Genomic DNA, 17478 nt, shown 5'->3' with positions numbered 1-17478 from the left:
AAAGAGCTTTTTGTCAAAAATATTTTTATTCTTAAACATAATAAACTTGATAGTCCTTCGATGTTATATGACGACTCGGCCTCGTTTAACCGATGTCTTGATAATTTTAGACTTCTTCTCTTTCTTCTTTTTGGCAATATTTTCTGCCCTCTTCTTTTGTCTCTCGTCTTTCTTTTGTTCAACATTCTTGACTCTGGTATCCCACTGCTTCTTACTTTGTTTCTTCTTTTGATCCTGTGAAAAAAAATTGTAGCAATATTTTATTTTAAATGTAAGGCCAGAATATATAATTATTTGTGGATTATGATGAATTGTTTTGATCTTTTTATGCATGGTACTGTTGCTTGATTTAATTGAACCAATTATGGTATTTAGATTCAGCAAATAAAACATGTTTATAAATCAATTTTATAACATGCTGAATCGCAAAGTGGGTAAGTGCCTAGATTAATTTTAGCAATTCTTTTTTTAAATTTAAAATTTGTTGAAGTCCAAGGATGGTTTTATGGCGAGACAAATTCGAATAATTGCCGGGAAGTAGTTCCCACAGGACAGGGATGATCCGGGATACAACTAGTTGATACATATGTAAATAGCTTATTAAATCTTACCATTTTCTTTATTGACTTCTTGAGTAATAAAGGATCATCTTTAACTTTCTGTCCTTCAGCTTTTTGCAGAACATTTTTCCAAGCTATTTTCTCTTTTATTTCTTTAACTTTACCCTGGTCCTCTTTTTCTTCCAACTGTCGGATTTTATCTTCTTGCTGTTTGAGATTTTCTAAAATCTTTTTAGGATCTTTCTCAACCTTGTTTACTCTTTCTGCAGAAAAAATAAAATGCATTTTATATTACAAAATGTTTTTGGGATAACATATATCAATAACAAAACTGTGTATAATTTCTTACCTTTTTTGCCAACATTGGCAAAGTCGAATTTTGAAAATACAAGTTTCCCTTCATTGTTGAACACTGGTTTAGTAATATTTGCTTTTGGTTTTGGTTTTTCTTCAACGCTGGACTTTAACATATCTGCAAATGGTGCATCTACGGTAGGTTTAACTTTTGTTTTATTTTTCCTCTCTGATTTCTTTATCTTTTTGTTCAGTTTACTGCTCAGGCTTTTTTTCTGCAATTTATTTTTAAAACTGAACTTATTCTGTGATTTTATCTTTTCTAATTTTTCTTCAAGTTCTGCGATGCTTCGTGCACGCTTGGGCATTTCTGTATCCTCACTACTTTTCTGGTTTTCATTTACTATTTCAATGTCCATATTGTCTTCATTTTCACCTGAAATCAAGAATACAGTATAATTAATACGTAGGTATAGATGTTATGAGAATGTAACAAAGTATCAAAATTAACTTCACTGCCCGTGAAATAGTCTTAGCAATCTAACTGAGATCTTACCTTTCATTTGCAGCGGTAAAGACATAACTGAAAACACATTTTTCAAAAATGTGAATTCTTTGCTAATTTCTTCTTTGATTATTTTTATTTTTTTTACTTTCTTCTGTTGCGTCATTTCGCTAGTTTCTAAATTTAACCCTGAAAGAAAAAACAGTAAGTAAACCATAATAACATAAAACTACATTAAGTGTATGCAACAAGAGCGTAACCTACACCTATAACCCACGACGAAGGACTGCTTTGGTCAGTGAGTCGTCTTAGGGGCGGAGTTTTAATTATTTAATATTATTATTTAGCAAAAATAGTCAATTCTAAAACTAACCCACAAAATAAGTGTGACAATAATTCAAATAAAAGTTATGACTAAAGATTACAGAACAAACAAATCTTAACACAACTATTAACCAACCTTTATATTTATAACTGAGGCAGATGTGATTTATTTCTTTCTTAGAACTTCTCTAAAAACTTAATAAATCTCCAAAGTACACGAGTAAACATAACCTCACTATATAATATATTTTTTTTAATATCCACCCACGGTGACAGATAAGGCAAAATAATAAAGATATCACAAAGACATAAGTGGCGCTATAGTCGACTGACCTCGACTGCAGTTGTGCAGTTTCTTTCTACAACACAAACCGTGCTTCAAGAGTAGCTAAAAATAACAGCCCTTATCGCTTTATCCGGTAAAACTTGCACGGTTCCAAAATAAAAAAAGGAAAGAAACCACAACAACCTCTGTGACGGACGATGGTGATGGACGCTTTTCCATTTCCTTTGTTTCTGTCACAGAGCGTCACTGTCAAACTGTCTGAAAATTGATGGAAAATTGACACTATTGACAGTTCCATTCGATAACAAACTTGTTTGGGTCGTTCGTTTTCATCGGTGAATAAGTTTATTTACGCAGGTTACTTGCTTTTGTTCTAAAAATGCGTCCTCCTCTTGCAATAGTTAGAACATATTGCACAACTGCCGCACCCAAAAGTAGTGATTTTATTGACGAAATGAAGAGAAACTTCATTGCTACAAATACGTTTCAAAAAACTTTATTGTCATGTGGGTCAGCCGCTATTTCTTTACTAAATCCACATCGGGGCGACATGATTGCTTGTTTAGGCGAAGTTACTGGAGAAAGCGCTATAAAATATATGCGACAAAAGATGACAGAAACTGAGGAGGGCACAGAAATACTAAAGGAGAAACCGCGTATTAATTCTGGCACTGTTTCCTTTGATAAGCTATCCCAAATGCCGGACAACACCCTAGGAAGGGTTTATGCAGATTTTATGACTGAGAACAACATCACAGCTGACTCTCGTCTGCCGGTTCAGTTTATTGAAGATCCTGAACTGGCTTACGTAATGCAGCGCTATAGAGAAGTGCATGATTTGGTTCATGCCACTTTATTCATGAGAACATCCATGTTGGGAGAGGTAGTTATTCTACAATAATTTTCCCTATATTGTTTTGTCTGTCTCCTTATTTTAATGAATACAACTTTTCAAAGGTTACAGTAAAGTGGGTAGAAGGTATTCAAACAAGGCTACCTATGTGCATCAGTGGTGGTATCTGGGGAGCAGCCAGACTTAAGCCAAAGCATCGCCAGATGTACTTGAAGTACTATCTCCCATGGGCCATCAAAACAGGCAATAATGCCAAGTTTATGCAAGGTAACTTTCAAAATAATAGCTTCTTCCAGTAGTTTGGCACATTTCCTGAGGGACCTACTAGCTTAAGTTACTCTAGTCTAGTACATATAAACTTTGTAACTACTAAGTTTCAACAAATCTAGTCATTCAGTAGTTTTCTCATGAAAGACGGTTCCAGTCACACAAATTAGTGGAATAACTAGATATTTTTAGTACATTTATACTTTTTTATAATTTGCAGGAATTTACTTCGAAAAACGATGGGATCAAGATATAGACGACTTTCATAAAGAAATGAATATTGTAAGACTGGTGAAGAAATAGTAATTGCCTTATTTTTATGTAAATATACTAAGTCATTAGTTATTGTTGTAGAATTTTAGTTTGTTTTGAATGTGCAATAGTAAGTTGTAATTTGAAAATAAAATATGCCATAAAATCTGATAGCTTTTTTATTGAATATAGAAAATATCTTTCTAATATTTTGTACGAAAATAATCATAACAACATTTCGGAACTTCTTCCATTAGCATTATGCAGAGTTGTGGTGTGATTGCCCACTTCCACTATCCATTCATACCAGACCCTTCTTGAATCCAGGCAGCGCCAAAATCTAGCTGTTATCTTGTCACCTTTATGCACTCTCAGAGGTGTCTGCAAATAAGAACAGCAAGATTATAGTTCTAAGCATTTGGCAACCTTTTTAATGGACTTTTAAATTTAAAAAAACTGAGTACCTTAATTGGAATGAAAACTGGGAACCATGATATCATTCCTGGACTGTGTGTTGATGGAACTATACTGATCATTTCTTTCCCATATAAAGTGCAATCAAAGTATCCCCCAAATCCATGCATAACATTGTCCTGCTCCACATCCCAGGTAAGTATTTCTGATCTTCTGTTGTCTGTCAGAGGCAGTCTCCTGTAATCCGTCAATTCTTGGCCCTCATGATCCTTTGCTCCTTTCGCTGGATGTTCAAATGTAAAAACAAGCTGAAATACAAGCAATATTTTAATATATCACATGATGTTGAAGAAGTACTTTTGACCCATTTTTTTTAAGTTGCATACCTTTGTTTCAGCTATGTCATGTTTATTCTGCATATAAACGACCCATAACGTCTCAAGATTTTTATCTTTTTGATTTGACGGACTGATGGAAGAGGCTGCTTTTGCTGCTGCCCATAGCCTGGGTGATGAAATAGGAGCTACATAAGACCTGTATTCACAAGGTATTGATATACCGCCTGGCTTCAGGAGCCCTGCTGCCCCATCTAAACACTCAGGAGACAGTTCATTGTCCCCCCATGACCCTGCAAATAGACACAAAATGATAACTCACTAATATTCAGCTAATATTGTATACTGACCAGTTTTTTAACTAAATTTTGTATAATGTGCAATGCAGTGTTTTAACCTGACCTTTAAGCTTACCTAATAACTCGGACACAATAATGTCTGCCTTTGGTGAGAGATTGATCTGGCGCATATCACCAGGTATTACAACCACGTCTCGGTCGCGCCATACTTCACGCACTTGGGCTGTCAATACCACCACGGCACAAGGATTTTTTTCCACTGCCACTACCTATTGGTTACAAACATTAATTCATGAAAAAATTGTTTATTAACATTTCATAAAACAGTCAAATTAAATGGTAATTACATAATTTGGCAATAAACTCAATGTACATTTTTGAAGCATGGTATAAAAATGAAATTCATCATTCTGTACTCTGTTCCGTTAAGGAAACATTTTTGTTTGTACCCTAAAGGCTACAAAATGACTGAACCAATTTGAAGAATTCTTTCACTGTTAGGAAACACATTATCCCCATGTAACATAGGCTTCATTTTACACACAGGACAAGTAAAAATGTAGAAAAACAGCTATTGAGTTCATAAGTTTCATAAGACATTCACGCATGTAGGCAGTATGTAATTTACCTTGACTTTACTATTGGTTATATCAGCAGCATTTAGTGTAGCTCTGACTAATGGTCCTCTGCCTGCACCTAACACCATAACTGTGATAGTTTCCTTTTTCTTGTCTGCAGTATCTCCTTGTCCTAGCTCTTGAGCATTTGCTGTAGCTATGTCAGTATTTATCTGATAAACAAGAAGCCAAACATTAATTGAGCAAAAACAATACTTGATAGCAGGCCATAAGCTTGCCGTTGCAGGGCACTTGTCCCACAAGTACCTCTGTACTACAGAGGTAATAAAGAAAAATATTTACCACTTGAGAAGGCCCTTTCTGCAGATCAGTCAAGGCTTGTGCGATAGCTTTCTGATATTGATCATATTTAATTGGGTCCTTTTCAAACACATTATAAGTGTGTGTGTCCAAGTTATCAGCCAAAGGTTGGAGTGGAGTCTGCAGATAATCTTCCCACCTTTAATATTAAAATAGATTATAGATACCATGTATTTATTTATTTATTTGTGTTTCCTTAATTATATGTATGAAAATACTAAATAAAATTAAGCAAAAGAACTAATCATACCCTCGAGCATAACTCAACATAGGATCGTCAGCTAGATAAGGTCTTCGTTTCCAGATCCTGAACAGATATTGCAAGTAGAACTCAACATTGGCCCTCCTTGCTCCACTCACAATAACCTGAGCTTCATGTTCAACTAAGCTCACTACCAGCTGAGAGTGAGCCCGAGATAGTACAGGATATCTGCAATAAATACATAGGAATATGAACAACTTATAACTTTTTAATTACAACAATTATGTAAGTAATTCCATTTAAATAAAAAAATAAATTACCCTTTTTTGTTAGTATGGAAAATAGATGTTGGTACAATAATAGCTTTCACAGGCTCTCCTAACCAACGTTTTATAACAGCTTCTGAAGGTAAATCTGCTGACAGCTCTAAGGCCACACCAACTCGTTTATCAAACTCGAGGCGCTCATGGAATTTAGACCACCATAGCCATGTCTCATCCCAAGCCGCATCATCTTCTTCAGTGTCAGTGTCACATCTATTCTTTGTTCTTGTACATGTCATAGGAATGTGAGCCCATATAAGGGATGGGTGATGACTAAAATAAAAAAACGATTAAAACCACGGTTTGTTATTGTTACCGTGTCCTTGAGGCTTCCTTAATTAACTAACCTGGTTTCATAGTATGAATTGAGAATTCTAGCCAAATTATTTGATTCTCTACCATGTACAGATAACATGATCGCGGGAAGTCCAAGCCCTCGACAGTAACCGAGTTCTTCGTTCAAACAATCTTCATGACGTTGGCGAACGCCGGGTGACGGCGAGTCTACGTTTAGATAAGGGGACAACCTCCCTACAATCCTGCCCGTCCAATCTTGAGGAGATAGTATCATATCTGATCTTGTGAAACCACCAACCCTGCCGGCTATTGAACATGGTCTCCGAAAACGTGGGTGAACTACTGGCGAAACTATAAAAGAGTAATTGCAATTCAAAGCTTCTGTTAAACAAGCTTGTAAATCAGGAGTGGACGTAAATTCCAAGCCGCAAGATATTTCTAGCTGCGACATGCTAAATTCATGCGATAGCTCACAATTTACTAAATTTAAAATTAAATAAAATTTACAATGTGACAGAAGAAACTCCTGAAATTTGAATGGAATGTTTTTTTTTGTCTATGATGTATTTATGATGGGCACAGACTACTAAAACACGGCTGTTCCGCGTGCTGCTTACTATTTAGTATCGGCTAAGCATCAATAGGCCTTCTACTAATGACCGTACAGACAGAGTATTCGATGTGGATTCGTTAAGCCTCCGCCCCGCCACAGCTGCTCGCAGTCCGCTTATGTGATAAAGCCTTAATTTACTTGTGGCGTCACACTTTCATTTTATGTATATTTTGTTTACTACATTATGAAGGTACTCTCCTTATGCCTGCCTGTCTGCCTGCCCTGTCTTAACATACACGCTACGGTCTACCGGAGAGGTAATCTGTGCAGACCTGCGCCAGGTCCCTGAGCAAGTCAACCGAACAATCAAATGGTAGCGTTCATAAAACTGCCTCTCTCTCCTCAAAATTTCAAAAAACCTCTTCGGTAGACCATAGCGTGTATGGCCGGCATTATGTAGGTACTCCTTATATACTGCCTTATGTACTCGCCTAAGTACTCACGCCCGTTTTCACCAACAATCTCTTAACGTTTCCCTAAGTAAGTGTCACTTAGAATAAGGGTTCCCCTAATAATAAAGGTTATAAAGGGCACTTAAACTTTGGTGAAAACGAAATTAGTATTAAGTGTTCCCTAAATGCTCTTAGGGGATCCCTAAATTTAGGTTTTTGTTCGTGAAAATGGGCATGACTCTCCTTTTGGTGCAGTAGACAGTTGCTGGCAGTTGGTACATAAAATCAAGAATTTTTGATTTACGGAAACAACTCGTGAACCTTGCATTCCCCCTGAACTTACTGACTGTCCTGTATGGATCTGACTGCTGGCTCATAAAATAGATGATTGAAAGAAAACTGCTTGCGGCAGAAATGAGAACATAAGAGAAAGTTCGAAGCGGGCGATGAGTGCAAGTACAAAATTACAATATTCTTGTGGTCATAGGGTGCGGGGAGCTATGGCTGGGAGTAATTTCATAGATCTGTAATGATAGTTTTTTAGGTAAGATTTCCAAATAAACAAAATTCTGAGTATTTTTTTAATGCTTGACACCAGCACAAAAAAAGTCAAGTTGACTTGACAGTTCATCGAGTGATGGATGACAGTTAGTTATAATAGTTATCATTTCATGGTTTGTTTATAAACTTGAGACTTGAAATTGTTAAGAAAAGATAGATATGTACTTGTATAAATAATTTATAGGATATCAATCGAATTAGTTTATGTGCAAAGAAATCGGATTAGATGTCTGCAATGAATGAAAAAAATCCTTTACTGTTGTCAACATCAGTGAAAAAGTGTGAAAAGCGTAATAATGTAGGAAGACCAGTTACGGCAAATATTAAACTGTTTGGTCCTCAACCGCGATCTATAATAGCCCAAATGTTATCAGACATGAAATCAAGAAATATTGTAGATTCAGCTTCATCCCGTGAATCCTCAAGCCAAAATGATATGTCACAGGATTTAGTGGAAGCCGATAATAGTGAACAACACATACCAGAGATTATTAGGTAAATAAGTTGCAAAATATTTACTTGATTTGTCAATTTTCACCTAAGGAAAATGGTTAAAGTTAATATGTTTATCTTTTAGGGATTGCAGCAGAGAACACAAGCCTCTTCAGTCATCACAACAGCTATTTTTATGTGATTATGCAGATTGTAGTTATTCTTGTAAGTTATCTTCAAACCTTATAAAGCACAAAAGAGTGCACACTAATGAAAAGCCTTATCTTTGTGACAGATGTTCCTTTAGAACCAATTTTGTTAACTCTTTGAAGGCTCACAAAAGAATACATACAGCTGAGAAACCATATAAATGTAACCATTGCAGTTACAAATGTAACAGCAGTTCAAATCTTAAAAAGCATTGCCACCTGAGGCATCCTGAAGGTAATAAGTGTAAATATAAATAAATGTGATGTAATATAACTGTCAAGTATTGTTGATTATTACATCATTACAAGAAACTGTGATCTGAATAGCTGATTTATAAATTGTTCAATAGTCATTATTGGTAATGATTGTGGTTTACACTGTTACTGCAGCATAATGTTAATAGGGTGAAAAAGAAACAAAGACTTGTTCAAAGCTTTATATTTTTTACAATTACCTAAGTATATTGATATATGATCCTAAAAAGTATATAATAACTGGTATAAATGTTGCCCAAAGTACTTAAATCAAGGCTTTCCTCTTAAAACATGATAAAATACTCAATAGTTGGTAGTTGTAAAATATTTTGAGCTCAAATAGCGTGGTTACATGAATAAAAAAAAAAAAACAATACTAGTTTGGTTTATAAATTATAAGTCAATATCAGTGGCAATGCTCTGTAAAGTCTACAACAACAGATTCACGCCAACCAAAGAGGAAGTAACCAGTTGCCGATCCCAGAACAACGGCGGCACATAACCATGTATTATATGACATGAATACCAGCATCAACATGTAACTTACTAAAACTTGCACTCCATGAAGCACTGTCTGCCATGCATGTGCTGTACTCATCATAGTAGGACTGAAATCATATTGAAATTCGTTAATTATGATTATTATTTTGTGTAAATGATTAGTAAATTTAAGTACTTACACATTTCTTTCAAGGACATGGGGCACGGGCCTTTAACAAAAAAAGAACTTTTATTAAAAGTGTAAAATCACATTTAAACCCACCATTCAAAATTTGCTAAATCATAAAGTGTAGCCCAGCCAATGCGTAAACTAATTATGTAAGATAATATGCCGTTTATGAGTTTTAAGTTGTATAATATAAGTTTATTTTAAGTTACATTTGTTTATGTTCAAAATAAAATGTAACACAATTAATAATTTTTTTATTTTATGACGTGGCATGAACATGATATGCTTGGGTTAATTTCATGTTACAGAAAATTCTAATTTTACGCATTCGCTAAGTAATGTGCAGTTGTTTTATTTGACACAGTAACTCATTAGTTAACGAAGTTATGTAAGTAGTAATAATCAGCGTATCTAATTATTATGTGTCCTTAGAATATGAATGTAAATATTTAATGCTTTAGTCATGCATCATGGTGATTCACGCAGCTAGTATGGACAATAGTTGGTATTATGCTATTGAAAGATGACCCAAATATCAATGGCTTTACATGGTTCAGCTATGTTGATTTATTTCCAAGTTCATAGTGTGACTTCATAATCTCTACTTATCAGGTAGTAAATCTAAGTAAAAAAAGTTTGCTTTGTTTTCAATGTTAATTTGTGGACTTATTTATCAAATAAATCATTGCAATTACATCTTTTAGCTTTAAATCTCCTTATTATTTTTCATCCTGAGTCCAGCTCATGGCAGAAGCATAGTGTGATGACGAATCAGTATATCCAAATGGAGTCCAAACACGTTACAGATTCAAATTCAAGAATCAGGAAGGATGAGACTATTGAGGCTGTTCTTATGTTTTAATTCTTTGAAACACTTGATGGTGCTATCACCCATCCTGGCCTATTTACAGTAGTGCATTACATATTTTGTAGATATAAGAAAATGATACTCACTGTATAACTTGTGGCTCATCTGGAGTACAAAGGTTTGAAACACCTTTATCTGGCGGTGATACTGCGCAGTATTGTAGCCCTGTGTACGTTTTCCACAATAGATGTTTTCTGTAGTATTTAAGGCTGTAACGAAAGATATTAAAAATTAATTTGGCCACAGCAGCTGCTTATTATTGGAAATGAATGAGAGGCAATTACTTTATTACGCTAATAAATGGGTCTCGCTTGAATTTGCGTTCAAAATTTGCCCACACTAACATTATAAACAGGATTACTTTTTGTTTTTTTGGTACCCTAAGGGCTCCGGAACTACTGAACCGATTAGTAAAATTATTTCATTGTTGAGAAGCTACATTGTGCCCGGGTGACATAGGCTTTTTATCCGGGACGAGGGTACATAGTATCTATTAAGTGATCTGTGACGCGGGTAACAGCTAGTTTACAATAAAAACGCAATCTTGGAGTTAATCTTATAACAGACCTTGTAGCAAGTACGTAAAGTACATCAATACTACATTGTTTATTGTTTAAATAAGATAAGATTTGATACTAAGAAGTCAAAATGCAACTACAACTAATAAAAAAAAACCGATAAGTGGGTGTGTACCCTCAACTCCATTAGTTAATATTGTTGCATGGCAAATAAACAAATGACAAACTATCTTGCCATAATAAATGGGTACATTTAGGTGATATTATAACTCACAAGCCTCTTAGCAGCTATTGAACTCTCTTTTTTATCAAATTATTTTTTTAAGACTATGCTGAATTTTATGTGGACACCATCACAACAAACTTGAAACAATGTTTATCTTATGGAGTTTAGGATCTATAAGACATTAGAAGCCGACCCCAACATAGTTGGGAAAAAGGCTCGGAGGATGATGATGATCTATAAGACATTGGCATGTTTCCATGAACTGTCCTTTGTCCGCAAGGGACAAAATAACTGTTGGTAGCTAAAAAGTTTTGGTAAATACCTTCTAATGCTCTATCAAACTAGTCTTTCAAAAATAAAATGTAGCTAAAAACATGAGTAATTGACATGAAAAGAAATCAAGCAGAAAAACAACAATAATTCAAAAAATCTTACCCTTCATAAAGTATAGCCATTAAAAATACTGCAAAGAAAGATCCTATAAATTCGCCTATGTCTGTTACTTTCCACCATGAAAAGAGAATAACTTCATCATAACCTCCATGGAACTAAAAATAAAATATTGAATTGTAATATTACAATTTTAAACAAGTACAGCTGAATAAAGAAATGGCAGACAAAGTTTAGTGTAAACAAAATGTTATTGAGAATAAGTTCTTGAATATTCATGCAGTCAACGATACCAGCTATGTAGTGACTTTAAGAAAGAAAATGAGTTTTATTGCGCAAATATAAGACGCATAAATACACTTAACAAAATGAGCATAACAGAGAAAAAAATTAAAACATGAAAATTTAAAGGGAAAATATGAGTCTTAACAAGCTGTAAATGAGTAATCATCGGCTTTTTGATACATGAAAGTGTTCACTTGTCGCATAATCTGTTATTCATGAAACGGAGCTTCGGAAAGCATTAATTTTGCTATTGAAAATAATAAGATCTATCAATGTAAAATGAGCCTCTATTGAGAGCAGATTACGCAGGCAAGCAGAATAAAATCCATTGACGTAGAACACTTACAATAAGCATCTTTTAACACTACAGTTTCTAAGCCTGTTTTTTTATTAATAAGGTCCTTATTAAAAGCAAAAAGTCCAGATAAAAAAGAGGTAACATCATAATAATTACAGTCATGGCCATATCATGACCTCCTCCTCCATGCAAGCTGTGTGTACCGTGTGACATGCCGTGTCCTTGGTGTGCATGTGCTCTTACATCTGATCTGTAGTCTATACTGTCTTCACTGGAATTAAAAGCATTCTGAAAATAAGAAAAAAAAAAAAATTTATAATGATTCAAAATCACAAAAGAAGAAAGATACATAGATATATTTTCTATGAAGTACACCAATTTAAATTTAAAAAATTATATTAAAAAGTTTAGGTCTTATCGCTTAAAGGGATCTCTTCCAGACAACCTATTTAAAGTTACAAAGAAAATCTTAGTAATTTAAAAGTGTTGTAACTTACTATAATACCATCCTGAAATGTACTGTTCATAGACATTTCATGGTCAACTGTTGGCATCATGTGGTCCATATGATTACCGTGTCCATGGTGATTGGCATGATCCATACCCATGTGGTGCATTGCCCCATCCATTTCTGTAAATTATTATACTCCTATATTTATTTCATGAATAGTTGGAAGCATGGGATATTACCTAAGCCAAGAATAGTTCCTGTTATTGAATACTAGATACTTTAAAGACTCTGTTTATTTAATTAGAATTTCCAACTAGATGCTAAGGATTAAAATATATAAACCTATTAAAATGGTTGCACACTAAATCCTCTTTGATGTATGATTGTTGTTATATGATATTTTAACTATTGAACACACAGGAATATGCTTAAGTCTGATTAAACTCGAGACACATTCAAAAATCTGATATGAAATATGACTATGATCTAAGTACCTACATATCTAAAATAGCTCTTAACAAGTTGTTGAATTACCTTTCAGATGTTTTAAAACTATGTCATCTAACTGCTGAGGAAGGGTAAGTTTATAAAACACCAAGAGAAAGAATCAAAAACATATCTGTTATGTTACTGTTAATTTCTCAGCTGTAGTTCAAAACAGACTTCAGACTAATTTTATAGTTTATCACTAGCATAGATACCAATGTGTGTGTACACTGTACACCAATCACACAGCTATAAAGTACTACTTGTAACCTGATGCCTTATTTATTATCAATCACTTTGATAGCAATGACAAACAAAACAAATATTTATTGACTTGAAAGTATTATACATTTCACATACCTATGTAGAAATGGGAATCAAATAAGATCAATCTCAAATTCAACAGGTCAGGTCAGTATCTGATCAATAGTGAAAGTAAATTAAACCATTTGAAAGTAACTGCTCTAATTTTAATGTATAGTGAAAGTAGAAACTGAGTTTAAGACATGACAACTATTACCATAACTTATATAGGTGCCACTAAGACAAATAATTGTGCATTAATATGCATGCACCTGTGTACACACTTTTAAGATACATAAATTGGTATATGTACATAATTCGATTACGAGCCGAGACCTTGTACCTACTGTAAGAGAGAATGTATGAAAGTAATATAAAACAAAAAAGCACTACAGCAATTGACTCAAAAATTAAGTGTTCATGGCATTTGTTTATCAATTATGTTCATACCTACCTATATCAATATCTGATACACATATTCAGTTACCATAATAATACGTAAGAAACATTGAAGTAGAACATTTACATAATTATCACAGGCACTTACTCGATTTTAAACTTTAACGTGGCACTTAAAATAAACAATTTTAAAAATAAATAGACGCAATTGAATAAAACTTGTGTTTTACGTATACAAATTTAAAGTCATTTCATTGTGTTCGAGCTCACCAAAAATCTTAAAACATAGCAATTGGCAAAGCGAAAATACGAAACTGCTGCTGTCGCCTGTCGTTCGTCGATGAGCTTCTAAGAGTTTCCAGATTGAATTTTTCGAACTCCCTCAATTATTCAAAAAATATAAACTTTAAAATATTCAGTAAATTCTTATTTACTGATGTTATCTTAACACATGAATTGAAAGTCTGTCATTAATTAAAGAAAAAAAACTACTGTTTTATGTATATTATGCATTTACCCAGGAATAAGATTTGGAACTATTTATTTGAAAACGTATTGTCGCGGGAACATTCATAATTTTCCCGCAAATTTGGGATAAATACATAATATGTACACCCTCGATTTCAGTGACATACTAAAGGCACTCCCAGACATACTGTTTTGAATTTGAACATTACTATGAAGAAATTGCGACGAGCGAAGTTCTCTATTTGCAATCCTAAAGTAACCTCCACACTACTCGAGAAGTTGGATGTGTGGAGGCGCACTTTGGCCAAGTTTACTTCACTTTACTCCTTCCCCATTGGCTTCCATTAATTTTCCCAAGGACCTCGCCGAGGAACTTCGTGCGTAGAGACTGAAGATAAACTTATGCGCGTGTAGGTTGCTGTCAATAGCCTAGGTACACAAAATACATAGGTACAGAAGTCAATCTCATGTATGTACTTCACTTTTCATGCCTAAACTCGGCGGTCGCGCTAGGGTCGTCAACTTTTTTATGCGCATAAAACTAACGTGGTAGTGGTACTCGTAATTATTTGATTTATTGTTGAGAATAAAACAGGAAAAATGAAATATAAACCAATAGTAATAAAATATTTAATGTGGCATACATGAGGTTAATAAACACTTTCAACGGAAATTCGTTTGAACGAGATACCGAACTTTTTCAGAAACCGCAATTTATAATTTTGTTATTCATACATATATAGGTATTTACTTATTACTCTTTACTTGCGAAAAAAATATTTTTGTATGTAATGGGTTGGTACAGTCCCTGATCTAAGCTTGCTTCTACCTACAGAAACCTTGATGTGCGAGTTTTATTTCGTCTACCTTACAACATACTCTCGCCATGATCACAAAAATTATCAACTCCTACTAGTAATAATCTTTGAGGGTAGGTTGGGAGGTTCGCCTGGGTCGACACTAGCAAAACTTATTACGGCATTGGGCCAGAGGCCGCCGGGGCGCTTACCTACCCACCTAATTGTACCTACCTACTGCGTTTATTAAAAGAACCATCGAAATATGAGAAAATAAGTAGGTCCATACTATATGTAATACGGCAGGCTAAAAAACGACAGTTCACTGTTTATTGTTGTATTAAAACAACCGTCCACTGAACAATTATAATACGACTTTTTTTGTTGCTCCATTATTACTTTTTCTTTTGTTATTAAAATTAAAAATATTACAGTCAAATTACAGTTAGGTAGGTATCAAAACGCGTGCACATTTATCTACCTTGTGTGTGACGCGCGTATCTCAAGAAAACGGCAGCCCCGCTCGCACTGTTTTGAGTTGTTTTGAGACAGCGCGTCTGTGAACACGCACACATAGACACCTTTGTCTGCGTGACTCGAACGCGCTTTGTATGTAGATTGACTTCTGTACCTATGTATTTTGTGCTAGGTATTCACTTGAATGTGAACGTAAAATTGACGATCAAGTCAATGCTTATGCAACAATTTTCAAGATAGAATATGCCATCCATTTCTCAGACCTACCTTCATTTTATCATGTGACAAATCTCATGACAATGAATGGGGCCATTTGGGAAAAAGACAGACAGCGGCCCGGGTTTTGTAGTTTTTTGCACCAACAAGAGCACCTACTAAATTACTTCTGCGCATGTCAAGACTTGTGCCGATCATTGTAAGCAGATCCGCAACTAAACTCTTGTGCGGTGTGACCGATCGTCAAATCTTTTGTGCCACTTATCGGAGAATATTTATAGTCTTGGCCTCCCTAATGCTCTACGCTCGTAATATAGCCGCCCCTTTCACAACACCCACCATATTATAATCGACACAATCATTTTATTGATTGGCAACGTCGCACAGTGATTCACGCTCCATACAAAGGCGGCCATAAATACGAAACTCACAAATACTTTTAATTAATTTATATTACACGTTGAAATATGTTAAGAGAAGTGTGAATTATTAAAATTATAACATATCCACATTCATTAAAAAATATATCATTACTATTTAGGTGTAAAAATGTCTCGCAGTAATTTTGTTTTAGACGATAAACCAGGGGGGAGACACTCCGTACATTTTGACAGCTAAGTGAATGAAGAGTCGCCACCTTTTATTTGGCCCGGAAACTATTTACTATCTAAAAGATACTTTAAATTACCAACAGATGGCACTACACTATAATCGTTTTTGTTTGTCAATATAAAATTATTTATGCAATATTAATTAGAGAAAAGTATGAGGAAAATATTAGACACTTAAAAAAAAGATAAAATAGGCGAATAAATTAAATACGGTTTGAAAAAGCACAAATATCAATTTTAATCTAAAAAGACCTGGTGTCAGTATTCCAAGTAACTTAACAAAACCGATCATCGATCATAACAAAATATCAATATGGCATGGCGGTTTTTGCATTCTGCGTACACGCGTATAAAAAGTAATAATACATAATAATTATTTGTTTTCCTTCGACCTTTTACTATATTAACGATGACATTTTCTATTAGGGTAAGTAGCATAATGTAACTATAACGATAACCAATGTTATAGTTACATGGTGCTATTTACCCTAATAGAAAATGGTATGAATATGATACATATATATTTTTATAGCTATAGCTGTGTAGGTAGTTCGGGGCCAATTTAGAGAGAGATGGCGCATTGACAAATAGGTTTGCATGTTTATCACGCAAGAGGGCTCTCTTTTCCCTATATATTACTTTACTCTTTGCGATAAACCTAGAACATGTCATACTGCGACTTTTAATGAAAAATCTATATAAATAATGGTTATTTATATTAAAAACAACCATAAAGGAATAAAATAAAACAACAAAAATACACGAACAACCTTTTTTGCAAATACACACAAAACACAAAATATACCAGAATACATTCAAGCTCAAAAGTATTTACTACAAACAGATAACAAATCTAGTACAATTTTTGATAGTACACCTTTTGTTTTTGACAGGGAACTTTCGTAAACCTGTTAGGAAGGGATCTGAATGAAGAAGTTGATGGTTCAACTTTGTCAGACTTCTGAGATACATGTAACTCAATTCGCTCTACATCAATATTTTCAACTACATTCAGCCAATCTGAATATTTCTCTATAAACTTAGACCTACTACGATTTGATATTGCCCAATAATGAGAAATTCGTTTACATACATTCATAATTTTATTACTTAAAGTCTCTAGTTTGATATTTTCGATGTCATCCGAAAGGCACGATGTTTCTGTAAAAGTATTCAGGACATGTTGCATTTTTCATTTGGACTACCCTCTTTAGAGTGCCAAATGTCAAAAATAGTCGTCCTCGAAACAGAACATTTGAAAACTTTACCTAAAACAACATGAAAGCTGAACTTAAAATATAAAGTTTTTTTCTTTACTATGGACATGCATACTTTGACACTCCTGTAACCCAAGAAGGGGCAGAAAGATGCAGATGAAACTTATATGGTTTTATAAGAACATCC

At 34.3% G+C, this 17478-nt stretch overlaps 4 protein-coding genes across 8 annotated transcripts; 1 reads left to right on the top strand and 3 right to left on the bottom strand.

Annotated features, from left to right (window-relative positions):
• Positions 1–7: 7 nt before the first annotated feature.
• LOC110383851 (surfeit locus protein 6 homolog) lies at positions 8–1968 on the bottom strand. Its single transcript, XM_021344790.3, has 5 exons — positions 1820–1968; positions 1411–1548; positions 910–1290; positions 612–823; positions 8–234 (listed from the first exon to the last, which is right to left on the bottom strand). Exons 2-5 carry the CDS (start codon positions 1523–1525, stop codon positions 64–66), a joined length of 879 nt encoding a protein of 292 aa, XP_021200465.1. The 5' UTR covers positions 1526–1548; positions 1820–1968; the 3' UTR covers positions 8–63.
• A 277-nt stretch (positions 1969–2245) lies between these two features.
• LOC110383858 (ubiquinone biosynthesis protein COQ4 homolog, mitochondrial) lies at positions 2246–3512 on the top strand. The gene is made up of 3 exons (XM_021344801.3): positions 2246–2852; positions 2927–3089; positions 3310–3512. The coding sequence occupies exons 1-3, from the start codon at positions 2349–2351 to the stop codon at positions 3390–3392; spliced, it is 750 nt and encodes a 249-aa protein (XP_021200476.3). The 5' UTR covers positions 2246–2348; the 3' UTR covers positions 3393–3512.
• Positions 3503–6700, bottom strand: LOC110383841 (protein arginine N-methyltransferase 5). Its single transcript, XM_021344762.3, has 9 exons — positions 6200–6700; positions 5850–6125; positions 5578–5757; positions 5310–5466; positions 5018–5179; positions 4505–4658; positions 4142–4383; positions 3806–4063; positions 3503–3722 (listed from the first exon to the last, which is right to left on the bottom strand). The coding sequence occupies exons 1-9, from the start codon at positions 6598–6600 to the stop codon at positions 3567–3569; spliced, it is 1986 nt and encodes a 661-aa protein (XP_021200437.3). The 5' UTR covers positions 6601–6700; the 3' UTR covers positions 3503–3566.
• A 2080-nt stretch (positions 6701–8780) lies between these two features.
• Positions 8781–14012, bottom strand: LOC110383867 (high affinity copper uptake protein 1). Of its 5 annotated transcripts, none has more exons than XM_064034561.1 (7): positions 13776–14012; positions 12364–12497; positions 12023–12154; positions 11329–11441; positions 10236–10358; positions 9292–9321; positions 8781–9219 (listed from the first exon to the last, which is right to left on the bottom strand). In XM_064034561.1, the coding sequence occupies exons 2-7, from the start codon at positions 12493–12495 to the stop codon at positions 9018–9020; spliced, it is 732 nt and encodes a 243-aa protein (XP_063890631.1). In that variant the 5' UTR covers positions 12496–12497; positions 13776–14012; the 3' UTR covers positions 8781–9017. The 5 variants fall into 5 exon arrangements, with proteins under 5 accessions (XP_063890631.1, XP_063890630.1, XP_063890629.1 ...); XM_064034560.1 differs by having other exon boundaries at positions 13561–13861; XM_064034559.1 differs by having other exon boundaries at positions 13654–13860.
• Between the last annotated feature and the right edge of the window lie 3466 nt (positions 14013–17478).

This window comes from Helicoverpa armigera, chromosome 5 (assembly GCF_030705265.1).
Source record: "Helicoverpa armigera isolate CAAS_96S chromosome 5, ASM3070526v1, whole genome shotgun sequence".
NCBI lineage: Eukaryota > Metazoa > Arthropoda > Insecta > Lepidoptera > Noctuidae > Helicoverpa > Helicoverpa armigera.
Note: the sequence above shows the minus strand (reverse complement) of the source record. Positions and strands in the feature narration are given on the sequence as shown.

Coding starts and splice junctions, on each gene's coding strand:
- LOC110383867 (XM_064034561.1), bottom strand. CDS start 12,495: ATGGATGGGGCAATGCACCACATGGGTATGGATCATGCCAATCACCAT. Junction 11,442..12,022: donor GTCATGATATGGCCATGACT/GTAATTATTATG, acceptor TTTTATTTTTAG/TTCCATGGAGGTTATGATGA. Junction 9,220..9,291: donor CATGTCCTTGAAAGAAATGT/GTAAGTACTTAA, acceptor ATATGATTTCAG/TCCTACTATGATGAGTACAG.
- LOC110383841 (XM_021344762.3), bottom strand. CDS start 6,600: ATGTCGCAGCTAGAAATATCTTGCGGCTTGGAATTTACGTCCACTCCT. Junction 5,467..5,577: donor ATGTTGAGTTATGCTCGAGG/GTATGATTAGTT, acceptor TTAATATTAAAG/GTGGGAAGATTATCTGCAGA. Junction 3,723..3,805: donor CAGTTTTCATTCCAATTAAG/GTACTCAGTTTT, acceptor TCTTATTTGCAG/ACACCTCTGAGAGTGCATAA.
- LOC110383851 (XM_021344790.3), bottom strand. CDS start 1,525: ATGACGCAACAGAAGAAAGTAAAAAAAATAAAAATAATCAAAGAAGAA. Junction 1,291..1,410: donor TTTACCGCTGCAAATGAAAG/GTAAGATCTCAG, acceptor TCTTGATTTCAG/GTGAAAATGAAGACAATATG. Junction 824..909: donor TGCCAATGTTGGCAAAAAAG/GTAAGAAATTAT, acceptor TTTTTTCTGCAG/AAAGAGTAAACAAGGTTGAG.
- LOC110383858 (XM_021344801.3), top strand. CDS start 2,349: ATGCGTCCTCCTCTTGCAATAGTTAGAACATATTGCACAACTGCCGCA. Junction 2,853..2,926: donor GAACATCCATGTTGGGAGAG/GTAGTTATTCTA, acceptor AACTTTTCAAAG/GTTACAGTAAAGTGGGTAGA. Junction 3,090..3,309: donor TAATGCCAAGTTTATGCAAG/GTAACTTTCAAA, acceptor TATAATTTGCAG/GAATTTACTTCGAAAAACGA.